The sequence below is a fragment of the Canis lupus genome, chromosome 26, assembly GCF_003254725.2.
Source record: "Canis lupus dingo isolate Sandy chromosome 26, ASM325472v2, whole genome shotgun sequence".
Lineage (NCBI taxonomy): Eukaryota > Metazoa > Chordata > Mammalia > Carnivora > Canidae > Canis > Canis lupus.
Window position 1 is genome coordinate 22,596,092 of NC_064268.1, and position 22,630 is coordinate 22,618,721.

The 22,630-nt window shown below is 43.3% G+C and overlaps 1 protein-coding gene across 2 annotated transcripts in view; it reads left to right on the forward strand.

Moving 5' to 3' along the window:
- The window catches only part of ZNRF3 (zinc and ring finger 3), a 158,071-nt gene that overhangs the window by 80,259 nt on the left and 55,182 nt on the right, over positions 1-22,630 (forward strand). For both annotated transcript variants that reach the window (XM_025474415.3, XM_025474416.3), the window contains exon 2: positions 15,422-15,547. In XM_025474415.3, coding sequence (XP_025330200.1) covers positions 15,422-15,547 — 126 coding nt within the window. The remainder of the gene's footprint in view (positions 1-15,421; positions 15,548-22,630) is intronic.

A 22,630-nucleotide genomic window follows, 5' to 3' on the forward strand; every position in this document is an offset into this window, starting at 1 on the left:
TCCTCTTGCTCTCAGGATCAGAGAGAATGGGGCTCTTATGCGACTTGCCCAAGGTCATACAGGGTGGCAAAGCCCAGCATATAATTTATTGCTTTTAACTCATGAGCCTGTGGTTTTTCTCCGTTCCCTATCCCCACTTCCCCTGCTATTAACAGACTACACAGGAATATTTTAATCAGGTGATTTTCATCAAGTGGCCCTTCCTGGGTTGGAAAATCGCCAGGACAATTAGAGAGCAGCAGGGATGGAGTGGGATGAATCTGTAGCCTATGGGTTTTGCTAGTGACTCTTCAGGGAACTCAAGGCACCCTTCCCATCTCTGGGGGTGCTTGCCCTCTTTGGATTTGTCACTGGTGTCTTGCTTTCATGCATTCCTTTGATGGGTTTCTTGCTTGATGACATGGCCTTGGGGATGTTGAATGGAGGTAGTTCTGGTTCCACCCACTGCCCTTCAGGGATCCTCCTGTTTTCATTCTGTTCTTGGTGGCATTGGGCTTCTGGCTAGGGCTCTCTCCTCTTGGGCAATATGCCCTAATTTACCCCTCAACCTTGGAATCCTAATTTATTAAATGTATTGGCTTATTCCATCTTGCTCAGATGCTGTAGGCGCCACCCCTGTTTTATGGATTAGGAAACTGAACCTCGGGGCTGTGTTCTCATCACCCCATGCCACCAGTGTAATTAGGGTCTTGACCTACCTTTTTTTTTTTCCTTTTTGACTTGTTCTTTATTTGCATAGCTCTTTAATAACAGCTTCATTGAAATAGAATTCATATACTATGCAGTTCACCTGTGGAAAGTGTAGATTTCAGTGGTTTTCATCATATTCGCACAGTTGTACACCATCACCATAATCCATATGAGAACATTTCAAGCATCTCTGAAAGAAATCCTGTACCTTTTTGCTTCTGCCTTCTTGTTCTCCCATTCTCTTACCCTTCAGCCATAAGAAGCCGCTAATTTATTTCCCATCTCTGTGGTTTTCCCTATTCTGGACTTTCCTATGAACAGAGTGATAGAAGATGTGGACTTTTATGACTGATTTTTCTTACTCAGCATAATGCGTTCAAGGTTCCTCCATGCCATAGCACGCATCAGTACTCTGTTCCTTTTTTTGTGACCAAATAATAATATTGCATCATATGGGTGGACCACATTTTGTTTACCCATTCATCTATTGATGGATATTTGGGTTATTTCTGCTTTTAAGCTCTTATAAATAATGCGACTATGAACACTCATGTGCAAGTTTTTGTGTGGACCTATGTTTTCATTTCTTGTGGGGATATAGCTAGGAGGGAAATTGTAGGGTCAGATGGTAGCTCTGTGTGTAATCATTTGAGGAACTGCCGGCCTGTTTCAAAAGCTGCTTTCCTGTTTCACCTTCTCCCCAGCAGTATACAGAGTTCTGATTTTTCCACATCCTAGGCAACACTTCTTTTTATCTGTCTTATCACATCCTAGTGGACATGAAGTCGCATCTCATTGTGGTTTTGATTTGTGTTGCCTTCATGGCTAATGATGTTGAGCAACTTTTCATGTGCTTATTGGCATTTGCACCCTTTTCTTTGAGAAACATCTATTTAGATCCTTTGCTTATTTTTTTTTTAATTGGATAACTTGTCATTTTATTCTTGAGTTGTAAGAGTTCTTTCCATATGATTTGCACATTTTCTTCTATTCTGTGAGTTGTCGTCTTACGTTCTTGATGTCTCTTACAGTATGAATGGTATCACTTTTTTTTTTTTTTTTGAATGGTATCACTTTTTGTTGGAAGTCCAGTTGATCAATTTTTTTGGTTGCTTGTGCTTTTGATCTTGTCTTTCAGCCTCCTTTCCACTTGCCAGGCACACGGGCCCACTTTGTATCTGATACTCCGGTATGCACACATGGTAGGGCATGATCAACACTGCCCTTCAGAGGGAGAAGCAAGGCTCAGAGGTTACAAGACTCTTCCAAGGCCACACAGAAGATAAGTGGCCGGTGGCTAATAGCCCATGTCCATGGTGGCATCAGCATAGAATGACAGGCTCTGCTTGAAGCTGGACTCTGAAGTGCCTGCCTGCTCTTAAAAAACTGGGTTAAGAATCTCAGAACAGTTGCTTGGCAAGTGTTGAATTATTCCTCCCATTTTACTTTCTATGTTTTTCCAATGAAAGAGACCTTCTGAATAAAAATGAACTTAGAATCTCAACTGGAAAATAATGAACCTGCCTCTAAAAGCCCTGCCTCTCTTCGCATTTAGAAAACTACTCAAGGTTATATCGAGCTGGGCTTTATTCCATTCATTGGTACCTTGTAAGAAATTCTCAAATCTCAGGAGTTGCTGTCTTTATTTTATAAAGAACCCCTGATAGGTACTTTATTGTAATATTTGGAGAGGTCTATTTTGGGGCATATGATGGAAGGATTTTTAGCCTTGGTTTTGTTTTGAGTGGTTTCGTCCACCTGTTTTGTATGTATTGAAGAAGGAAGGGAATGATTATGACGTAACTTTGTAAAATTTATCTGTGATCAGGTCTTCCTCTTGAGCAAGCTCGAAGTATTAGGATTATCAGAGCTAAACTGCCATGTTTCAATTGATTAGGACAGCGTTTCTGTTGATTCCACCCTACGAGCTGGTCTATGAAACCTTTCGCTTGTGTTTTCTTGCTGAGCACTGGTAGGCAGCCTGTGTTTGCCTTGGTAGCTAGTACACGCTCAAAGTGCCTGGCTTTCCAGCTCATACAGAGAGATTTCTCCAGAGTGCGCTTGTCTGCTGGACCAGCCCATTGGAGGCATGTTGTCTTGGAAAAGCAGCACATCTGTCTGAGGATGCAGTACTAGGGTGCTGTGGTAGTACTGCCAGTTGTTACTTTGAAACTGTGTTACGCATAGAGTTGACTGATAGGAAAAAGCCCTGGGGAGCTTCCAATTTCTGTCACCTGTTGTGTCCATGTATGTACATACATTTTAGATTTTTTTTTTTCCCCAAGCTGATGATCAAACAGTACAGCAAAGGAGGGCTCAGATCTTAATTACCTTTTCCTGCCCAGCGTCCAACACGTGGTCAGTGCTCTGCAGATGCTGGTTTAAATGAACACTGTATGGGAATACAAACAAGGAAAATCTCCCATTATCCTTACTGTCTAAGAACCTACTGACTTTTTAAACTTTGTTTGCTTTCAGTTTTTGCCCATCAGCAGGTGGTATTTTCAGCAGGCTTCCACTTTGCATACAAATTTATCTTAAAACTTCACACATGGTACTTTTAATTACCATATTCTCTTTATCATTATCATCTTGTGATTATAAAATAGCCCATAAGTTATGCACATCGTTTCTCTTGGTTATATCGTATGGTCGGTAAGGGCACACGTTTTTCAAAGTTTTCACAGTTTGCAGGAGGACTGCCTCAGGATTTTATTGTATAAAGTTTCTTCCTTGTTTTAGATTACATCCTCAGATCTATTCTAAAAGGGAGATTCTGAGGGGGTGGGGGGAAGGCCCTAAGGAACTTGGGCTTTGTTGCATATTGCCAGACTAATGCCCAACAAATTCAGCCAATCCTCAGTGTGGCCAGGTGTGTTTACATACATCTTTCCCCACAGCCCTCCCTCAGTGGGGCTTAGCATTGATTCACTTTGATTTTGCTGTGCATTAATTAGCAGTGAGAACAGTGTTTTTTCTGTTCTTTACTATAAATTGTTTATATGTATCTCTTAACTTCTGTCATTTCGTTCCTCTTTTATCTGTTGCTGATCATATGAGTTTTAAGAATACATCATTCTTTCTGTCTACTTTGTTGCTTATCTAGCTTAATTGTCCTAAAGGTATTGCCTCAACTGCTCCCTCATCATTTCTCAGAATAACTTCTAGTGGCCACATTGAACTTTCCTGTACATTGCTACCTACCTGCCCAATAGGATGTATTAAATGATTCCTTCATAGAGCCTCATGGTACTCCTGGTTTGTGTTGTATTAAGATCCTACGAGTAGCGCCCGGGTAGCTGAGTCTGATAAGCGGCTGCCTTTGGCTCTGGTCATGGTCACTGGGTCCTGGGATAGTCCTGCATTAGGCTTCCCTGCTCAGCGGGGAGTCTGTTCTTCCCTCTCCCTCTGATGCTCCCCACTGCTCATGCTCTCACTTGTTTTCTCTCTCTCTCAAAAGAATAAATAAAAAATCTTAAAGAAAAAAAAAAAAAAAAAGATCCGGGGCACCTGGTGGCTGTCGGCTAAGCATCAGCCTTTGGCTCAGGTCATGTGCTGGGATCAAGTCCTGCATTGGGCTCCCTGCTCAGTGGAGAGTCTGCTGCTTCTTCTATCCCTTCCCCCTGCTTGTGATCTTTTTCTCTCATGCGCACACATGCTGTCTCTCAAATAAATAAATAAAAATCTTAAAAAAAAAAATCCTATGAAAGATTTAATGTGTTTTGGGAATTTCTTTTCCACTTGTTTTATTCTGGTTTCAGACTAGCATCATGCAGTCTTAATGATTTGTTGTTTTATAGTATTCTATTTTATTTATTTATTTAAGTAGGCTCCATGCCCATTGTGGAGCTTGAACTGATAACCCTGAGATCAGGAGTCACATGTTCTGCTGAGTAAGCCAGCCAGGCCCCCCTATGGTATTCTTTTTCATTTTGGAAGAAGGAGAATTCCACTTCACTGTTTCCTCTCCAACATCTTTCCTCTTGATTCAGTAACTTCATTGTGCATAAGCACCTAACCCTTACCTTTTTATAATAAGAACAATCAAGGGGATGCCTGGCTGGCTTAGTCAGTAGAGCATGCGACTCTTTATCTTGGGGTTGTGAGTTTGAGCCTCACGTTGGGTGTAGAGATTACTTTTTTTAAAAAAATGAAGAAAACATTAAAACCAAACAGAAAGAACTGAGGTAGAATTAACTTTTGCTTAATGTTTTCATATGCTTTTGTATAGTCTGTTGAATACTTAAAAAAAAAAATTTAACTTATGAATCATCGCCTTACCTATTTGAAATTGGAAATAGAAGTTCTTGGTGGAGGTTCTTGGTGGACATGATGGTCAGATTTACACAGAGCCATACCTAAGTTTCAATGTAATCCTCTGAGAGGGAAATTCCAGGGGATGCAGGATACTCAAGTGAGAAAGTGGACTTGAAATACTTGTTGCCTTACCCGGCTTCTTACAAGCAACTTCTTGATTGTTCTTTTGGTACAGCAGAACCTGATAGGGTAAAGGCTGTCCTTGGTTTTTCTCTACAAAGTGACACCACTACAGGAGACTACGGCTTAGTGTTCTGAGAGCCAGAGCCCTCAGCAGAGAAGTGCTGGTTTAATCCTTAGGCTGTTTCCAGTTGGAAGTTGCAGCAAACCGCAATAGCCAGCACCTTTCTGTGCCTGACAGATTTTCATCTCCAATGCTATAACCACATCGGGGTAAAAGCTATATTCAAGTACTTCTAGATCTTCAATCCGGAAAAAGGTTTAAACTGGGTCTGTTCAAAAAGCAAAGAGAGTTTTCTCTTTCTTTGTACATAGAACAGAAAAAAGAAACCCTGTGATTCAAGAGAAAATGGGTGGGGCTGTCCTTTTCCATTCCCTCACATACATTATAAGTCTTGATCCTAGCCACCACACCTTTTAAGAAAAGGTTCAGGGGCTGTTGTTTCAGGTAAACCTCTGTGCCACAGTGACACCCTACCCTGGCTGGCAGCAGCAAAAGGACAAAAGGAAGGAAGTTTCCCTTTTAAATCCCTAGGAATTTTTTTTGATGAGATAATATTACAGAGTGAAATGTCTCTCCTGCTCTTAGTTCAGTGTTTGGCTCCTGTGTAACAGTAACCCACTTAGAAGCAGGCAGCCCTTTTGAAGTTATTTTAAACTTTGAGCAGAGTGTAGAGATATTGTAACTCTGGATAAGAGCACCCCCCGCCCGGGTTTCAGTTTTGTCATTTCAGACGTGTGGAAAGTGCACCAGTATATCTCAAGGATTTTGTACTGAAAGCTTCTTAAAGAGCTGGTCTTGGTTTCAAAGCTTGGCTTAGTATCCTGTACTCAAGGGAACGTAGTTCTGTTCCTCCAGATACTTAACCTTGTCTGGCATAGTCTTTTGGCTTTGAAGTTCCCATAGATCCTTTGTTCATTAACAAAACAGGGAAACCATGATAGTCAACCCCATTGGGCTCTGAGAAATTTGAAGAAGGTCCATCTTCATATTTCAGTGTAAAACCAGATGTTTGATATCTGGCATTGATGATGGTCAGGTATACACATTGCTTGTTGATAGTCATTTTGCTTTAGCAGCTCCTGATTTGGAAACCCAAGTAGGACATTCACTGCCTCTTCTAGAGGTTATAGGATCTTTATGTGTCTGGGGGAAGGTTGGGGCTTCTCAGAGCAATCACCCTGGTTATTGTGTTTGCCATCTCTATAACACCCAAATCCATGTCATGCTCTGGTGCCACCTGGGAGTTATTTTTGGTTGTGGGGGTGGTGAAGGCTGCTGGTTCTTTCTGTACCATGTCTCCCTGAGTCATCCCTGTGTGATGGTCCCAGCCATCCTCAGCCTAGGCCCTGGATGGCTCCCAGAGCAACCGTCCCAGACAGTCTCCCTCCAAGTACCCACTGTCCTCTGCAGGATGCCTCAGGGGTCTCTCTGGCCTGATGGAATGCTTCCCCACGGGACCCATAGAATCTACTGGAACACCTGGAGGAAGGATCTTCTGTCCAGCAGTGCATAAAGGCTTTAATCAAAATAAAGCATGTATATGTTTACAAAAAGGCAAAGAGTACTTCCTGACTTATTATAAAAAAGAGCATTCCTCTGTTCCACCCTTTGGCATCTCTGATTGCTATTCCCAGGGGCAACTATTCTCAATTATTTAGTGGTTTCTTGTCTTTGTCTCTGAATATTTCTAAAGTTCTCTGAATTATTTCTAAATTAACATGCATATAACTGCTACTTTGAGCATACTTCATACTTTGAGTCCATTAAACAACCAAAAAAATTTTTTTACCCCCTACTATGGAAAGTGAAAATTTTTGTCCTCTTATGCCCTCTCCTCCCTTCCCTTCCCTTCCCCTATCCCCTTCTCCCACATCCCATCTCTACATTTTTCCAATGTAGCTGTATCACAATTATGGCTTAGATCAGGGTTTATATTATTATGGCTGTCGCTCTTTTCAGCCAGGTCATGCAGGCCATGCCCTGCTTATGGTTTACAGTTCTGGTGTAACTTTTAAATTTTTTTCTGGAGTTAATAATTGTCCCACTATGTGCCATTACTTCAGTTTGCTATATGATTATCACTTTTCATTCTCTTTGGCAGAACTATAAAACTCTTGTCGGTACTGTCAAGCCTGTTCTTTTTTAGGGGTGCAGGGAGGCTCTCCTGCAAGCCAGTCCCATCTGGACTGGTGGTCATCCAGCAGACTGGGTATCATCCTGGGGACATCACTCTCCATTTTTCTTCTCTGTTGGATTCTCCATGTCCTGGAGCCCATGCCTGACTGGTGCTTGGTTTATTCTCTTGTTTTGTTGAAGCTGACAGTGACTTCTGAGATCAGATGTTGGAAGAATTTAAGGTTTTGCTTTGGGTGGGGGGCACATCCTCTATTCTTCTTCCCTTCTCCACTGCCCTTCATTTTTATTTTTTTAAAGATTTCATTTATTTATTCATGAGAGAGACACACACACGGAGAGAGAGAGAGAGACAGAGAGAAAGACAGGCAGGGGAGAAGCAGGCTTCATGCAGGGAGCCCGACATGGGACTCGATCCCAAGACTCCAGGACTACACCCCAGGCTGAAGGCGGCGCTAAACCGCTGAGCCACCCGGGCTGCCCTCCACTGCCCTTTAAAGCACTATCGTGAGCCTGCCTGAGTGAAGGGCATAAGTGTTCTGTTCTCTATATGTAGAAAGCCTTAGCCACCTCTGCATCCTCAGCTACTGTGGTCGCACAGCAGAACCTAGAAAGAACAGCCTTTCCTCCTGTCCATTGTTCATAAATCTTTTTATCTCGATGATGTCTTTGGTGACATTGTTTAAAGTTCATGCAGCATTTGATTAAATCCTGACCTGTTTGCCCTGGTCCCTTACTTAGCTGAGCAGAGACCCAAGTAGCTTACCAAAAACAAAGCATGAGGCATGGCATCAGACCTGCCTCTAGCCAAAGGCTGTTCTGCCAATAGTCATTTATTGAGCACCTATTGAACACAGTGCTCTGGTTGGAGTTACAGGGGACCCCTGTAAGACTCTCCTTCTAGAAGCAGGTGCCTTAGAGGGGAAGCTGAAAGAACTGTGGTAAGCACCAGACAAAGCATTTGGGGACCGGGTAGTGGAAGCAGCTATCTGTGTTGGTACATTCAGGAAAGCTGCATGAAAGGGGTGGCAGTGAATGAAGCTGGGCTCGAGACAGTATTCTAGGCAAAGGCATAAAGCGTGAGCAAACATGACAAGTCTAAAGGAAGTGAAGAAGGTGGGGGCTTTTCTAATGATAGAGTATCTACTATGTTACTATGGCTACATGTTTGATCTTTAATCCTTTTAGCACCCTGTTAAGGCAGGTGATAGTGTCCCCATTTTACAGACGAGAAAATCAAGGTTTATAGAAATTGAGTCATCTGCAAGTTGATGTACCTCATAAGAGTCAGGAGTGAGGTTTAAACACAAGGTTGCCTGATTCCAAAGCTCTCATTCTTTCCATCCCCAAACACCTCTTGGAACAAATCAAGAGTAAGAGAGCAAGAGCCAGAATAATGCAATGTTCATGATAATGTCAAACCTCGTGTAAAGGATTAACTGGGCATTTTCCGTCAAATGACTTAAGCAAGAACATCGAGCATCCCCAAATTACTGTTCTGATAGCTCAAGGCCAAAGTGCGCGGCGCAGGACATGTTTTCTTTTATAGTCTCACACTTTAATTGTACCTGATTGGTTATTTGCACTGTTCTTCTGTGGATCTGTCCCAGGAATTTTTCCTGTCTTCTCATTCCAGGCCATCCTTCCCTTTCTATAGCATTCTTTGCCCAGTGGGGTCTCGGTCAAGTTCCACTCTGGGTTTCCGAGTCTATTCAGTTGTTTCTTTCTGTTTTCATTAGTAGTTCTTTGTGTCGTTCCCAAGACACACATAGATAGCTCAGCCATTTTTAACCTTTTTAAAAATATTAAGGCAAAAACTTACTACATTTCAAGCACCTGATTAGGTAAACCCCACACATCCAGACATTTAGCGACAGTAAACTCACAGGGGTACCTGGGTGTCTCTGTTGTTACGTGTCCCATTAAGCATCTGGCTGTTGGTCTCTGCTCAGGTCATGCATGATCTCAGGGTCATGAGATAAAGCCCTGAGTCTGGGCTCTGTGCTCAGCTGGAATCCACTTGAGATTCTCTCCCTCTGCCTTTACCCTCCCTAAAGATAAAGAAATAATCTTAAAAAAAAAAAAAAAAAAAAAAAGGAAACCTCAGAAATGCCTATAATTTTTAAATCTTCACGTGTCACATTAAGTTCAAAGTTAACATGTTCAAACATTCACCGAAGTATCCTAAGATTAATCTTGAACAATAGCATTCAGAAGGGCACACAGGTTTTATATGTAATCACTGTCTGTGTGTCACTGGCTGGCGTCAACCCATATAGATTAACAAGCCTGGTTTTAATGTGCTGGCTGTCTGGAGTGATAGTAGGAGGCATCATTCTCTATAGCAGATTGTTACTTAGGGATCCCTAGGTGGCTCAACAGTTTGGTGTCTGCCTTTGGCCCAGGGCATGATCCTGGAGTCCCGGGTTCAAGTGCCGCATGGGGCTTCCTGCATGGAGCCTGCTTCTCCCTCTGCCTGTGTCTCTGTGTCTCCCATAAATAAATAAAATCTTAAAAAAAAAAAAAAAAGATTGTTACCCAGCACAGGACTGAGGGATCTTTTTAAATCTGGGTCTGATATTTCTTAGTAAATAGTAGAAAAATTATTTGGAGCTTTATCTTGAAAAATGAAATGGAAAATAATAGTTTATTGTTTCACTTAAGTTAAATTATAATTGCAGCTATTATTGATTTCTGGGCATAAACAGACTGAATCCCATGTGGGCAGTTGGAATATTTTGAGCAAAATTGTACAAGGGTATGTGTATAGCATCTTTCTCTTATGTTTGACTTTAGCAATAGGATTATCAAAAGTAATTTTTTTCCAAAATTTTAGAGGACTCCCTTTTTTTTCAAAGTTCTGTCTTAATTCTTTGATCATTCTCTATGAATATTCTCTCTTGTAGATTTCTTCTTTAATCTTTCACTAGATTGTTTGCCATTGGCTTTGAGGGGAATCCTGTTATTGACTAATATGGCTTTTATGGGCTCCATTATATTCTACATCAGCTGCTGATTTGCACTTCTGGTTTACAACTTACTGGTTTGGAACTTACTTACAACGACTCTGCATCTGACATTGCAATGATTAACAAGTGGTTGCCATAAGGATTAAATAAGATAAAATAGGTAAACATAACAGCATGTAAATAATTATGAGTAAACCTTTTCCATTGCTTTCCTCAGACTTGGCATATTTGTTTGCACTTTGTGCCTTTGCCTAGAGTATTCATCCTTTGCGACACATCAGTTCACAGATGAGCATTTTCATGTTATAGCTACTTGTCCTTCCCTATAAAATGTTCTGCTGAGCTCTTAACTTGGAGCCCTTGGGAACACAAAACCCTAGGGTGTAAATGGATGGAGGCCTGGGGTGGCAGGCATCTCCAGGAGCTGATACTGTCATCCGGAGTGAGCTGACAAGAGACCTGAATCATTAATATTTAGCAGATGGTTCGAGGAAGACATTTTTACAGAAGACCTAGCTAAAGTTGCATTCATAGGAGCTGTGTGCCTGGAAAGGTAAACTGTCATAAAGAACTCAGGAGAGAAAGCACCAAGGGTGGAGCTGGGAAGGTGGCAGAGATAGTGAGGTAGGTTTTCAATCCTCTGAGATGTGATTTTGGTGGCCTCTTTACCCTTCACGGGGAAATAACCCATGCCAACGGATTATGTCCAGTGGCACTTTAGAAAAATTCTTTTTGGGTTTTTGAATCTTTGATCCGTGTTCAGGAGTCAACACCCTTGACAGGCTTGCCATTTGGAGCTGCTAACAGTCCCTGCAGTGTCAGCGGATTTGATTGGGGCATCTTAGAGGAGAACAGAGGGAGAGAACGTCTGCACGACGTGTGGCTCAGGGTGTAGGGCCTGACAGCCTCAAGGGGACCTGGACCAGCGGGTGTGTTTGAGGCTTACATAGTTCAGATTTCTGCATGCCTGTGGACGTACTCTTGACATGCCTCTCCTGACATGTGGCTCCTTTATAGCATAAGCCTCCGGTCTGGTCATGGCCACTTTCTCCTCGCCGTGGCTACAAAGAGCCAGGCTTGGGCATCTCCTACTTCTCTTGTTTTTCGTTCCCGTTCCTGAACCTCCTTCTCTTCTTCTCCCCACATTTCACACACCCTCCTAGACCACCTCTTCTCTCTAGCTGCCCATGACTGTCCCTCCATTCTTTCCACTATACTTCTTACTCTTTGCATTGCGAGTGTTCAGCATTTGAGGGCATTTAGCTTTGCCTGAATCACATTGACTTTAGGTTTATTCTCTCACGCATGTTTTTGTGTTCCAACTAACTTAGCAGTTCTCGAAATGTGTCCCCGTGGAATGGAGTGATCGTAGTATACACAAAATGGGTTTATAATCAAAGGGTCGGAAATGCTGGTGTTTGCAAAGGTTGAAAACCTTTTGTTTTTTAAACCTTAGGCCTCTGCAGAGCTTTAATTTCCAAAAGCAAATCCTGAATCCCTGCGGAGTGTTTCTCAGTTTTAGTTACTTGTAGAAGAACCTGTTTTTAATCTCTCAGGGATAGTATCCTGCAGGACATGGTTTCTAGAAGGGCTGCTGTAATTGGCTTAGGCTCTGGAAGGGTGGGAAGCACTTTGTCCTCCCCTGTGGATCCCCATCTTAGTTAAATGCAGTCACTTCTTTTTTTTTTTTTTTTAAGATTTTATTTATTTATTCATGAGAGACACACACAGAGAGAGGCAGAGACACAGGCAGAGGGAGAAACGGGCTCCATGCAGGGAGCCCAATGTGGGACTCTATCCTGGTTCTCCAGGATCGTGCCCTGGGCTGAAGGCGGCGCTAAACCGCTGAGCCACCCGGGCTGCCCAAATGTAGTCATTTCTGAGTAAACTCTTGGGACATTTTTATTTTTATTTTTATTTTTTAAAGATTTTATTTATTTATTTGAGAGAGTGAGAGAGAGCGCGCACATGAACAGGATGGGGAGAGGGAGAAGCAAGCTCTCTGCTCAGTAGAGAGCCTGACATGAGGCTCAGTCCCAGGACCCTGGGATCTGACCTAAGCCAAAGGCAGATGCTTAACTGACTAAGCCACCCAGGGTCCTCTTGGAACATTTTTTTAAAAAGCATTTTTAATTGTTGGAAAAATTTATATAAAATTCACCATTTAAGCCATTTTAAGGTGTACAATTCAGAGGAATTTATAGTCACAATGTGCACCCAGCACTGTTCTCTGATTGCAAAATATTTTCATTACCCCAAAAGAAACCCTGGACCCATTAAGCGTTCACTCCCCATTTCTCCATCCCTCAGCCCCAGCAACCACAAATCTTTTTGTTCCTACGGACTGGCCTAATCTGGACATCTTATCTCAGTGGAACCACTGATAAAATGTCTTAGACCTGCACCATACCTCTGCTCCCCCAGTGTAGCTCTTCTTCACTGGCCAAACTTCATTCATGTGTAAGTAACAAAAAACAACTGTCCTCTGGAAATCTCCAAGTCATGTGGCCATGTTAAAAATATCAAGGAATACTGTGAAAGAGGGTCATGGTATGGTTGCCATTGCCATGCGGATTTGGCCTGGGATTTCAGGAAGCTGATTTGAACTGGGCAGGGACTCCCTTCCTGGTGGTAGAAGTGACAGGCTCTTGCACAGTTGGCTTATCACCCTCCCTCATCTCCTCTCCAATCAGAGGTCTACATTTCAGGCTGCTCATCATTTGATAAGCCACCAAACTTGTTAGAATGGGGAGCTGGGTTCTTCAGGAGTGGAATCTTCATTTGTCCTTTGGGCACCATCACCAAGCCTGAGGACTTATGCAAAAATTGAATGTTCCAGGGCCCTCTATCTCATGTGTTGGGATTCCCAGGGGATGAGTTATTCCTTACCCACTGGAGAGAGCTGCTGCCCCCCCCCCCCCCCGTCCCTCCCCACACCTCATAGCACCGTGTGCCCACCTCCCTCCTAGGCTTATACAACCCGTCCTGTTGCTCCATTGAATTGCCACACTTCTCTAATCTCTCTGCTGCACCCCTTACTCCTCCACTCTGGGTTCCTCTTGAGGCTGGGCGTACCACTGCCAGGAGGTGTACAACCCATCGGCCTGGAGTTATTATTTTCAGTGTGCCACTCTTCCACTCAAGAACCTGTGGTGTTGTATTGGGGTCCAAACACCTTTCTAGTTTTCATCTGTCTCTCTTCTTGGTCTAGACTCTGGTCCTTCATACTTATCAGACTAGTCTGGTTCCTCTTCCCCCTCCAGCCTGTAGTTCCTCTACCCCAGGCTTAGGACCACTAACTGCCTGCTGTCTCTCCTTTCTCCTTGACCAATCTGACTCTTCCTTGAAACTCAGCTCACAGCTCAGCATGGGGCTTCCCTGAACATTCCAGCAACTCTTGCTGCCCACACTAGATTCATGTTGCAACTCTAGTACCACAGAACTTAGAGTTGGCAACATTTTTTCCTAAAGATTTAATCACTTGGTCTTTCCCTCCCAGTCAAATGACTGGTTCTTGGAGGAAGGGATGGTAAAGTTAAGCAAGTGAAGTGGGAAGGCACCAGACTGTGAATCTGAGGGCCAGGTCACCTATGAGTGCAGCCACTTACTGGCTCCGTTGTCTTGGTAAATCTACCTATCTTGAACTTCTGTTCTCATCTATAAAATGAGTGGGGGATAAAAAGAGTATCTTAGTTTCCTGTTTGCTGCTCTAAGAAGTTACTGTAAACTTAGTGGCTTAAAGCAGCACAAATTTATTCTCTTAGCCTTCTGGAGGTCAAAAGTCAAAAATGGATCTGTAGGTGACATTCCTTCTGTAGGCTCTCTGTAGGAGAATCTGTTTCTTATCTTTTCAGCTTTTAGAGGCCAGCCTTGGAAGATATTATTCTGTCAACCACAATGGATTCTTAGGTCTCTTGTGTCTCTACACATTTCTTACAGTTATTTAAAGAGTTTAGCACTGTGCTAGACTCATTAATTTTTTTTTAAGATTTTATTTATTTACTTGAGAGAGAAAGTGAGGGACAGAACACGAGTGGAGGGAAAGCCACCCAGGCACCCCTAGACTCCTTAATTTCTTGATAGGTTAGTTTACCTATGAGGATTTCCTCTTCTCAGATTGTTACTGGGGATTCCAGAGCCTGCCTGATAAAACCCAATGATAGAACTGTGAGTGCAGACTTGGGGATTGTTCTGTTTTTATTTTATTTTTAATTGTTATTTATTTTTTATTTTTTAAAGATTTTATTTATTCATGAGAGACAGAGAGAGAGGCAGAGACCCAGGCAGAGGGAGAAGCAGGCTCTATGCAAGGAGCCTAACGTGGGACTCGATCCCAGGCCTCCAGGATCACACCCTGGGCTGAAGGCGGCGCTAAACCGCTGAGCCACCCGGGCTGCCCTATTGTTCTGTTTTTAGACTTTCATTGACTGCAGTTTTACTAGTGAGAATTTGATGATGGTTTTCTTCCTATTTTTGATTTTCTGCTTTGCCCGTTTTGAAAGAATCCTCAAAAATTTTCATCTGTTCCCCAGTAGCCAGGAGTGGCCTCTTAAACAGTTTGTTAGTTATACTGGTGATTCTACTATATGTCCAATGGTCTTTCCATAAATTCCTGAATGTGTTTCTGAGTCCTCTTGCGTAACTTGCAGTAGAGATGTGTCCTTAAGGTCTAGAAGCCAAAATAGTCTAGGATAACTAACCTAGTTAATTTTATCTGTAATTGCTACTAAATATTATGGTGTTTCACAGGAATTTAGATAGGTATTTATATGGGAGTTATGCAGTTTTTCTTGCCCTGCGTCCCATCAATTGGTGTCCACCTTGGGTGACAACCACTTACAAAGCGGTGAGAAAGCGGGGCATCTGGCTGGCTCAGTCGAGGAGCATGCGACTCTTGATCTCGGGGTTGTGGGTTCATGCCCCACGTTGAGTGTAGAGATTATTTAAATAAATAAATAAACTTGGGGGGGGAAAAGGCACTGAGAAAGCATCTGTAAAATCTGTGCCCCCTCATATTTAATTTTAAGTTTTAGAGTACTTTTCACTATTGAGTCTGAGACATGTACAATGTGGGTCAAGCACATCTGTGGCCTATATATTGAAGCTTCCTTTCTCTTTTGCTTCCTAGATGCACCCACTGGGCCTGTGTAATAACAATGATGAAGAGGACTTGTATGAATATGGCTGGGTAGGAGTGGTGAAGCTGGAACAGCCAGAATTGGACCCAAAACCATGCCTCACTGTCCTGGGCAAGGTAAGTGTCAGGCCCTGAGGAGGCCGCACTTCCAACTGGTGTTCTCTGCTTTCCCATTTCCACAGTTCCTCACAGAGCAGGTTACAAGGCAGAGCCATGCAGGCACAGCATTCTTTCCCAGCTGAATCGTGTGAGATGAGGACTAAGACGTACGTTTCTGGCAGCAACCTGCCCCCGGCCGCCCCATGGAGCTTCTGAGCTTGGACTCTGATAGCTAGCGCCTGCCAGCCTAAGAGTCAGCTCCACCTCTTGTCACTTTGTGAACTTAAGCAAGTCACCTTCCCTCCAAGAGTCTCAGTTTCTTATCTGTGAAATGGGTTCTACCCTCAGGGAGAGAAGTTCAGAAATCTGAGCTTTGGGGAGTTTAGAAAGGTAGTAAGACTGTACATGTTTTATATTAAGTAACCCCCCAGGAGGTCTGGGGCAGTTCTCAGTAATTAAACACATGCCTATTTGCGTAGCAAACGATATGATGTTCACATTAAGTGGGATAAACTAAAATCTAAATTGCCTCGTGTTAGTTCAGGGCAGCTTTGCCTCTAAATGAGTTCAGGTCCATTAAGTTTTGCTGCCAAGTAAGTTATGGAAAAACTTCTGGGTTTTAGAGCTTTTTTGGTTTCAGAATGGCAGACAGCAATTATGGTCCTATATTAGAACTTACCTCATAGGATGGTTAGGAGGTGAGATGAGATGCAAACGGCCAGCAGAGTAAGCTCTCAAAAAATGTTTGCTGCCATTGACTGCTCTCATCCCATTTAGAATTACTAAAAAAGACCTGTGAGCCAAGAGGGGTCAGCATTATCTCTGGCTGCTATGTTAAGATAGAAATAAATTTATTTTGGGAAACTATCCATCAATGATCTTAAAATATGACAGATAACAATCTGTTTTAAACTGAACTGGATCATTTTGTTAAAGGGAAAGGTTTGGAGAAAGTTATTGGAATTTTAGTTGAAGGGAAGGAGGTATCTCTTAAGGATCATGTTATTGCCTGGATTTTTTTATTTTTATTTTTATTTTTTAATAATCTCAGAAGCTGCTGTCTAGATATCATGGGGAGACAGCTGGGAAGAAAACAGTTCTGGTCCCTGACCTCTTGAGGATCCAGGCAAGAGAGGAGGTGGTTTTGATACAGGGTCCTTGATGGGGAGCCTTTCCCAGACTTGAAGATGTCCCAGCCAGGGTCTCCTGAAAGACTTTCAGTCCAGGAGACCATTATGGGTCTAACTTGTGATTTTCATGTCTCACTTATCTTCTGAAGCTTCTGAGCACTTGTCGAGCTCTCTTGCTCTTTTATAGCAGCAGGGGGCTAGGAGTGGAGGGGGGTGGTGGTGGTGGAAACCAACCCAGGAATTATTACCTGTTTGGTTTACAGTTCATGAAGTCAAATCAAGGTGTTTTAGGTGACCCAGGCCCTGATACTTCATCGTTTAAATAGTTAGCCAGAGCTGCTTAATGATGCTAGGAAAGCAGCGACTCCTTTGAGAATACTTTAGTGTTTTCCTGGGAGAAATGCCAGCTACATCCAAAGGGTAGGAACACTGCTTTCCTTGTAGGTAGTACACTCCTTATATAATATTTTCTCCTGTACTTAAGCTGCTGCTATGCAGGGCTCAGCAGTTTGGCTTAATTTGCTTTGCCCCAGTCCAGAGGAGCTCTACCTTTGCATCTGTTGTGTCTATAAATGGGTTGGAACAGGTTTCTCAGGGACACCCCATTGTTGTTCAATGGCTTAGTGATGTTGAAATCACTCAGAGAACCCAGTTGTTCCTTCCCCCCACCTAGAACAACCATGTAGTGGTGTTCCTTGAAGAGTTTTGTATGGTTGGGCCTGCTAGCCTGCTAAGCCAGGGGGAATAAAAACCCTTGACATATATCGAATCATTAAGTACTTCTTGGGTTTATTCATTCACCAAATATTTATTGAATGCAGAAGCTAAGTGTGTGGTTCTACCTGCTTGCAAGCAAGAGCCCTCTCCCCCAACCACGTTTCTGTTTGGAAAGGCTGTGTGGTGGCCAGGCAGTATTTACACGTGGTTAGTTACTGAAATTTGGCTTAACACCTGAATAAAATCATTAGCAAAAATGCTTGGGCCAGACAAAGCAAGACAGCTTCACATTTGTTTAGAGCCTAGGTCTGTACAGGAGGTGTGATGACTCACACATCTCCCCCTCTCTCCCTCTTTCCTTTTTTTCTTTCTCCCTTCCTTCCTTCCTCTTTTTCTTTCTCATTTTAAAATGTAACTGTCCTCAGCTTCGATTTTGTTAACTTTGCTAACTGCCCTTTCCTTTTTTTTGAGCCCCTAGCAAGAGATTAGGATAAAGAAAAGCAAAGTGATCCTTGTGGGCAGCTCTATCTCCTGCAGATAGCATGCTTTTCTCTCATTTCTTTGCTCTCGGTGGCTATGGCAAGAAGACGGTGGGCAGTGGAGAGAAGCACAGAAGGAAGAAACTGCAGCCAAGTCAGTGTGGGGGTGGGAGGAGGGACTCCTCCATATAGATGTTGAGACTTGCTGAAATCCATGGAAGGGAGGACTTTGTCAGGCATTCGTAAAAAGCCTGTGGGAGAACGGTGGGGGGGGGGGGGCGGTGGGGAGGGCCAGACACAGACCCCTCTCCTTCTACCACCCTCCACCTTCAGTCACCTACTTGCCCACAGAAAATGCCATGGGGCAAAATGTTGAAACAAGAGAGGAATGTCCTAAATTAAAAAACTGTAAATGCCTCTCCAGGAGTTCAAATAAAGTTTCATTTTAAAAGCAAAAGACATAAACTCATCACCTTGGTTTATTACTGAATGCTTTTGAACTCCTCAGAAGGGAACACTATAAACTCATGAGAGAAAAATGATTTATGTTCCCCACCTTGTAATCTTTTCGATGCTGTAGGAGACAGGGCAGATGGTAGGATCAGCTAGGGAGGCAGAGTTGGGGTGAGACGAAGCCCCCTACAGGAATCTAGCCAGCCAGGGGCACAAGGCCAGGCCCTGCATCACACCAGGCACAGAACAAATCTCACCACTTTCTGGGTCTCTCTCTTTCACTTCGCGTTAAGAGGCTGTTATGGGCTCCTTACTTTTCCAATATTTTGAGCTTTTGTGTCATTTAAAACCTGCCTTTGAGATTCTAGTTTGGGGAGATTCTCTGTATCATTGAAAGGCAGACTCAGTTACCTGTGACAGTTTAAGTGCTAGGAAATTAAAATAGAATAAAATTGACATTTCTGAGGAACTTGCTACTGAAAGTAAGGGTCTTAAACCATCCCCAAAATTCAGGAATCTGTGTATGTCCTGGGCATTTTAACCCTTTAGTTTAGACAGTGTTTATTAAGCATCTTATGGGATGGGGGAGAATTTTGAAGGTTGACTTAACTAGCTTCAGTTCCTATGGCCCATCCACATAATAGAGGGTCTTGTGGCAGGAGCACACAGGATGTGCTGGAGTTTCTGACAAAGCCCACCTGGCCCAGACTCCATAAATGAAGGCAGAATATACCTCCTCTCCCCCCTCATCCCATGTTGGAGTGGAGCCTTAGGGAGGGCTTTGAAAGACAACATGTCAGTCAATAGGCATGGACTGGCTCTTTCTGGTACCTAGGAGGACAGTGTGAGGAAACTAATGAAAAGACAAGAAAGGCAGGGAATTTCTGGTCAAAGAGACCAAGCTCTGGTAGTGACCTCAGAAAGGTCACTTCAGTCCAGGGGTCCTTGTGCTCTTCCTTGGGGCTTGTACTGTCTTTGTCATTGCATCAGGAGAGCTGCGAGATGTTTGTGGAGAACTTACCATAGACAGCCGACAAAAATGTAAAAGCAGCCATAATGTGTTGAGCTGCTCGCAGAGCACTAGGAGCTTTCCAGGCTGCGTCTTTCATTGTCAGACTGACTCTGAGATCGTGTCCAGATTCCCATTTTACGATGAGGAAATCGAGTCCCAGAGGCATTCTGTACATAACCTAAGTTCAAATAGCTCCCAAGTAGCCAACCTGAGATCTGAGATAAAGACTGTTCTACGGCCTCATCCGTGTTAGTTTCTTCCCCTCCCCCACTTTTGTCTTCACCAGTTTGTAGATAAAAATTGGATGCTTTTTTAGTAGCTACTGGTTTTGTTTGGACTGTTGATTCCACTTCATAGAGACCCCCCTTAAACTGCAGTGTTGAGCCCAAAGGGATTTGCTCTTGAAGCTCCTGGGTGGCATCAGGGAACCCATGAGAGGTGCTGCTGCTCTTCTAGGATAGCCGACTCTGAGGCTCAGTGCCAGTGGCTCTTCCCCAAGTCTTCTGTATACCTTCTTTCATTCCTCTCTCTCTCCACTTGCTTGGTAGGAGACGTAACCCCCAGCATCCCTGGGCCTGACACTCTTGGTTTTGAACCTAAAGGATTCCAGAAAAGGGATTTGTTAGCCCATCTTGGATCTGGCGGTCACTTCTAGTCTGGTCAGCTGTGATGTGGTGCTGGGAAAGCACAGAACTTAGCTTCCTACCCAACCATGTGTGGGGAGTGGGAGGAAGAAGTGATGTTGCTGGGCTACCATCTCCCTGTAGTCATCAAGTCATATATGGGATCGTTAGCTGGTTGGTGATGTCCTCAATTTATCCTGAGCCATTCAGAGAGGCATCAGTGGGAGGGGACTTCTGGCTCATGTGGACCATAAAGAGTTTATTCCTCTCCTTGCCCTGAGCCAAGGCCCAATCCCTGGTACAGACAGTAATTGTGAGGAGAGGCGAGTCCATGGGGCTGCTGGGGTCAGATGCATTTTACAGAGAGGGGCTGTATGAGTCAGGAAGAGATGGGAGAAGCAGCTCCAGGAATGGGGTGAAAGAAAGAAAGCAAGTTCTTCAAGGGGCATTGAAAGTTGCTGGAGGGGGATCCCTGGGTGGCGCAGCGGTTTAGCGCCTGCCTTTGGCCCAGGGCACGATCCTGGAGTCCCGGGATCGAGTCCCACGTCAGGCTCCCGGTGCATGGAGCCTGCTTCTCCCTCCTCCTGTGTTTCTGCCTCTCTCTCTATGTCTATCATGAATGAATGAATGAATGAATGAATGAATGAATGAATGAATAAATAAATAAATAAATAAATAAATAAATAAATAAATAAATAAACCTTAAAAAAATAAATATTATCAGGCTTCCGTGCACACGGAACAAAACTTTGGGTTTAAAAAAAAAAAAAAAAAAGTTGCTGGAGGAAGTAAGAGGCTTTCGGGTTAAGGAGTGTAGTCTTTATTCCCTAGGCTGATAGGGGAGGGAAGGATTAGGTTATTCTTCACTGATGGATGTTTCTGGGAAGGAAGTGGTACCTGGATGTCAATTTTCTTTGATGCTTTGATGAGTTTCAGGCCACTGGCATTGCTTAGGACACCTTGTGTTTGCCTTCATAGTTCTCTAGTCTGCTCATCTGCTCTTTTTCTGTTTTCACATTTAGGCAAATGTGAAATGTAGTGTGTCAGGGTGGAAAACTGCTCCGCTGTGAGGCCAGAGAGCTGGTCTGTAATCCCGGCTCTTCCCATAAGCAACAGGACACCCAGAATGAGAGGTTGGCAGAGGATTGAACCCTTATATTTGCTCCACAAACCCACATCCAGCCCTCATAGTGTCTTGGTTACTGTTTTGCAGAGAATGAATAAAGACCCTAGAAACCAAAATGACTGGAAAGTAGAAAACAGAGTCAAAGGAACTTAATTGTCTCAGGAGGGTTAAAAGGAGAGAGAGCTTATAATGGTTAAGACTTGGGTTTAGACATCAGACTAACTTGAATTTAACCCCCAGTTCCAACCCTTTGATCTCTGTGACCTGGAACAGCCCCTAGGCCCCTCGGCATATTTCTACCTCCTCAGTGGGAGCAGCACCTAAGGGAGATGGTGCTTGTCAAGTGTTGCTCATGGTACAACTGGAAACACTATATAAAGTATAAGCCCTTGTGGTTCATCCTCTCTCCCTCCCATGCTACCCTTCAGTTTCTTCTAGTGCTCAAAATGCCGTTACTTAAATAGTTAAGGGTGGTTTGCCAGGGGCTGTGGAGAGGGGCGGTTGGAGAGTTGGTATTCAGTGGGGAGAGATTTTCAGGAAAAGATGAGAAAGTTCTGGAGGTGGATGGTGGTAACCATTGCACAACTCCGTGAATGTACTTAATGCCACTGAACTGTACACTTAAGAATAGGTAAAATGGTGTTTTATATATATCTTCCCACAAGAAAGAATAAGTGGTATTACTTAAAGCATTACACAATATATGAAGTTTGATGGTGGCAGTAGGTATAAGAAAAGGAAGCATTTCATTCCTAAAGTGATGGAGCCTAATCCCACTATGAGTGATGACCTCTTCTTCTGGGTCCTGGGAGAAAGCAAACCCTGCATCCCATAAGACATGTGATAGAGGATCCAGTACAGTGAGAAAAGAGACCAAATCCTCCTTTGTATACCAGGCTACCCCCAGGAAAATTTCTTGCAAAGAGTGACTCCTACAATAGAGAATTCAAGAAAAATTAATTTTTTTAAGGAAAAATTGATTTATTTGTATTCTCTTTTCATGCCACAGCAGAAAGCACGAAAATGACATTCACTGTTTGAATTTCTTTACCAAATATTAAGCGGAACCTGATGTGTAATACAGTGATAGGCAGTAGTTGGTGCTTAATGGGCTAGGAATAATCCAGAAAGGAGACTGTCACCCCATGATGATGAATAGGCTTTGCCCAAGCTTGTTGCACACTGGGGCTTTTCTTTTCTGTGGGGGTTCCATAGAGATTCCCACAGATGATCCCACAAGACCAGAGCTATTTTCATAATAACACTGTCACTTGCTGAGTCATTCATTCCCTTACAAGTGTACGGTGGGATTCTCCAAGGCATCATTTTATGTGATGACTTCATTGTTCTGTCAGCTAATGGAACGTGTGCTCATATATTCTGTGCTTTAAGGATTTCTTAGTGTTGGGGCGCCTGACCTGGCTCAGTTGGTAAAGCATGCAACTCTTGATCTCAGGGTGGTAAGTTTGAGCCCCATGTTAGGTGAAGAGTTTACTTAAAAACAAATAAATATTTCTCTGTTTTAATTCTTAAAATGGTAAATATTAACAGGTAAAACCCA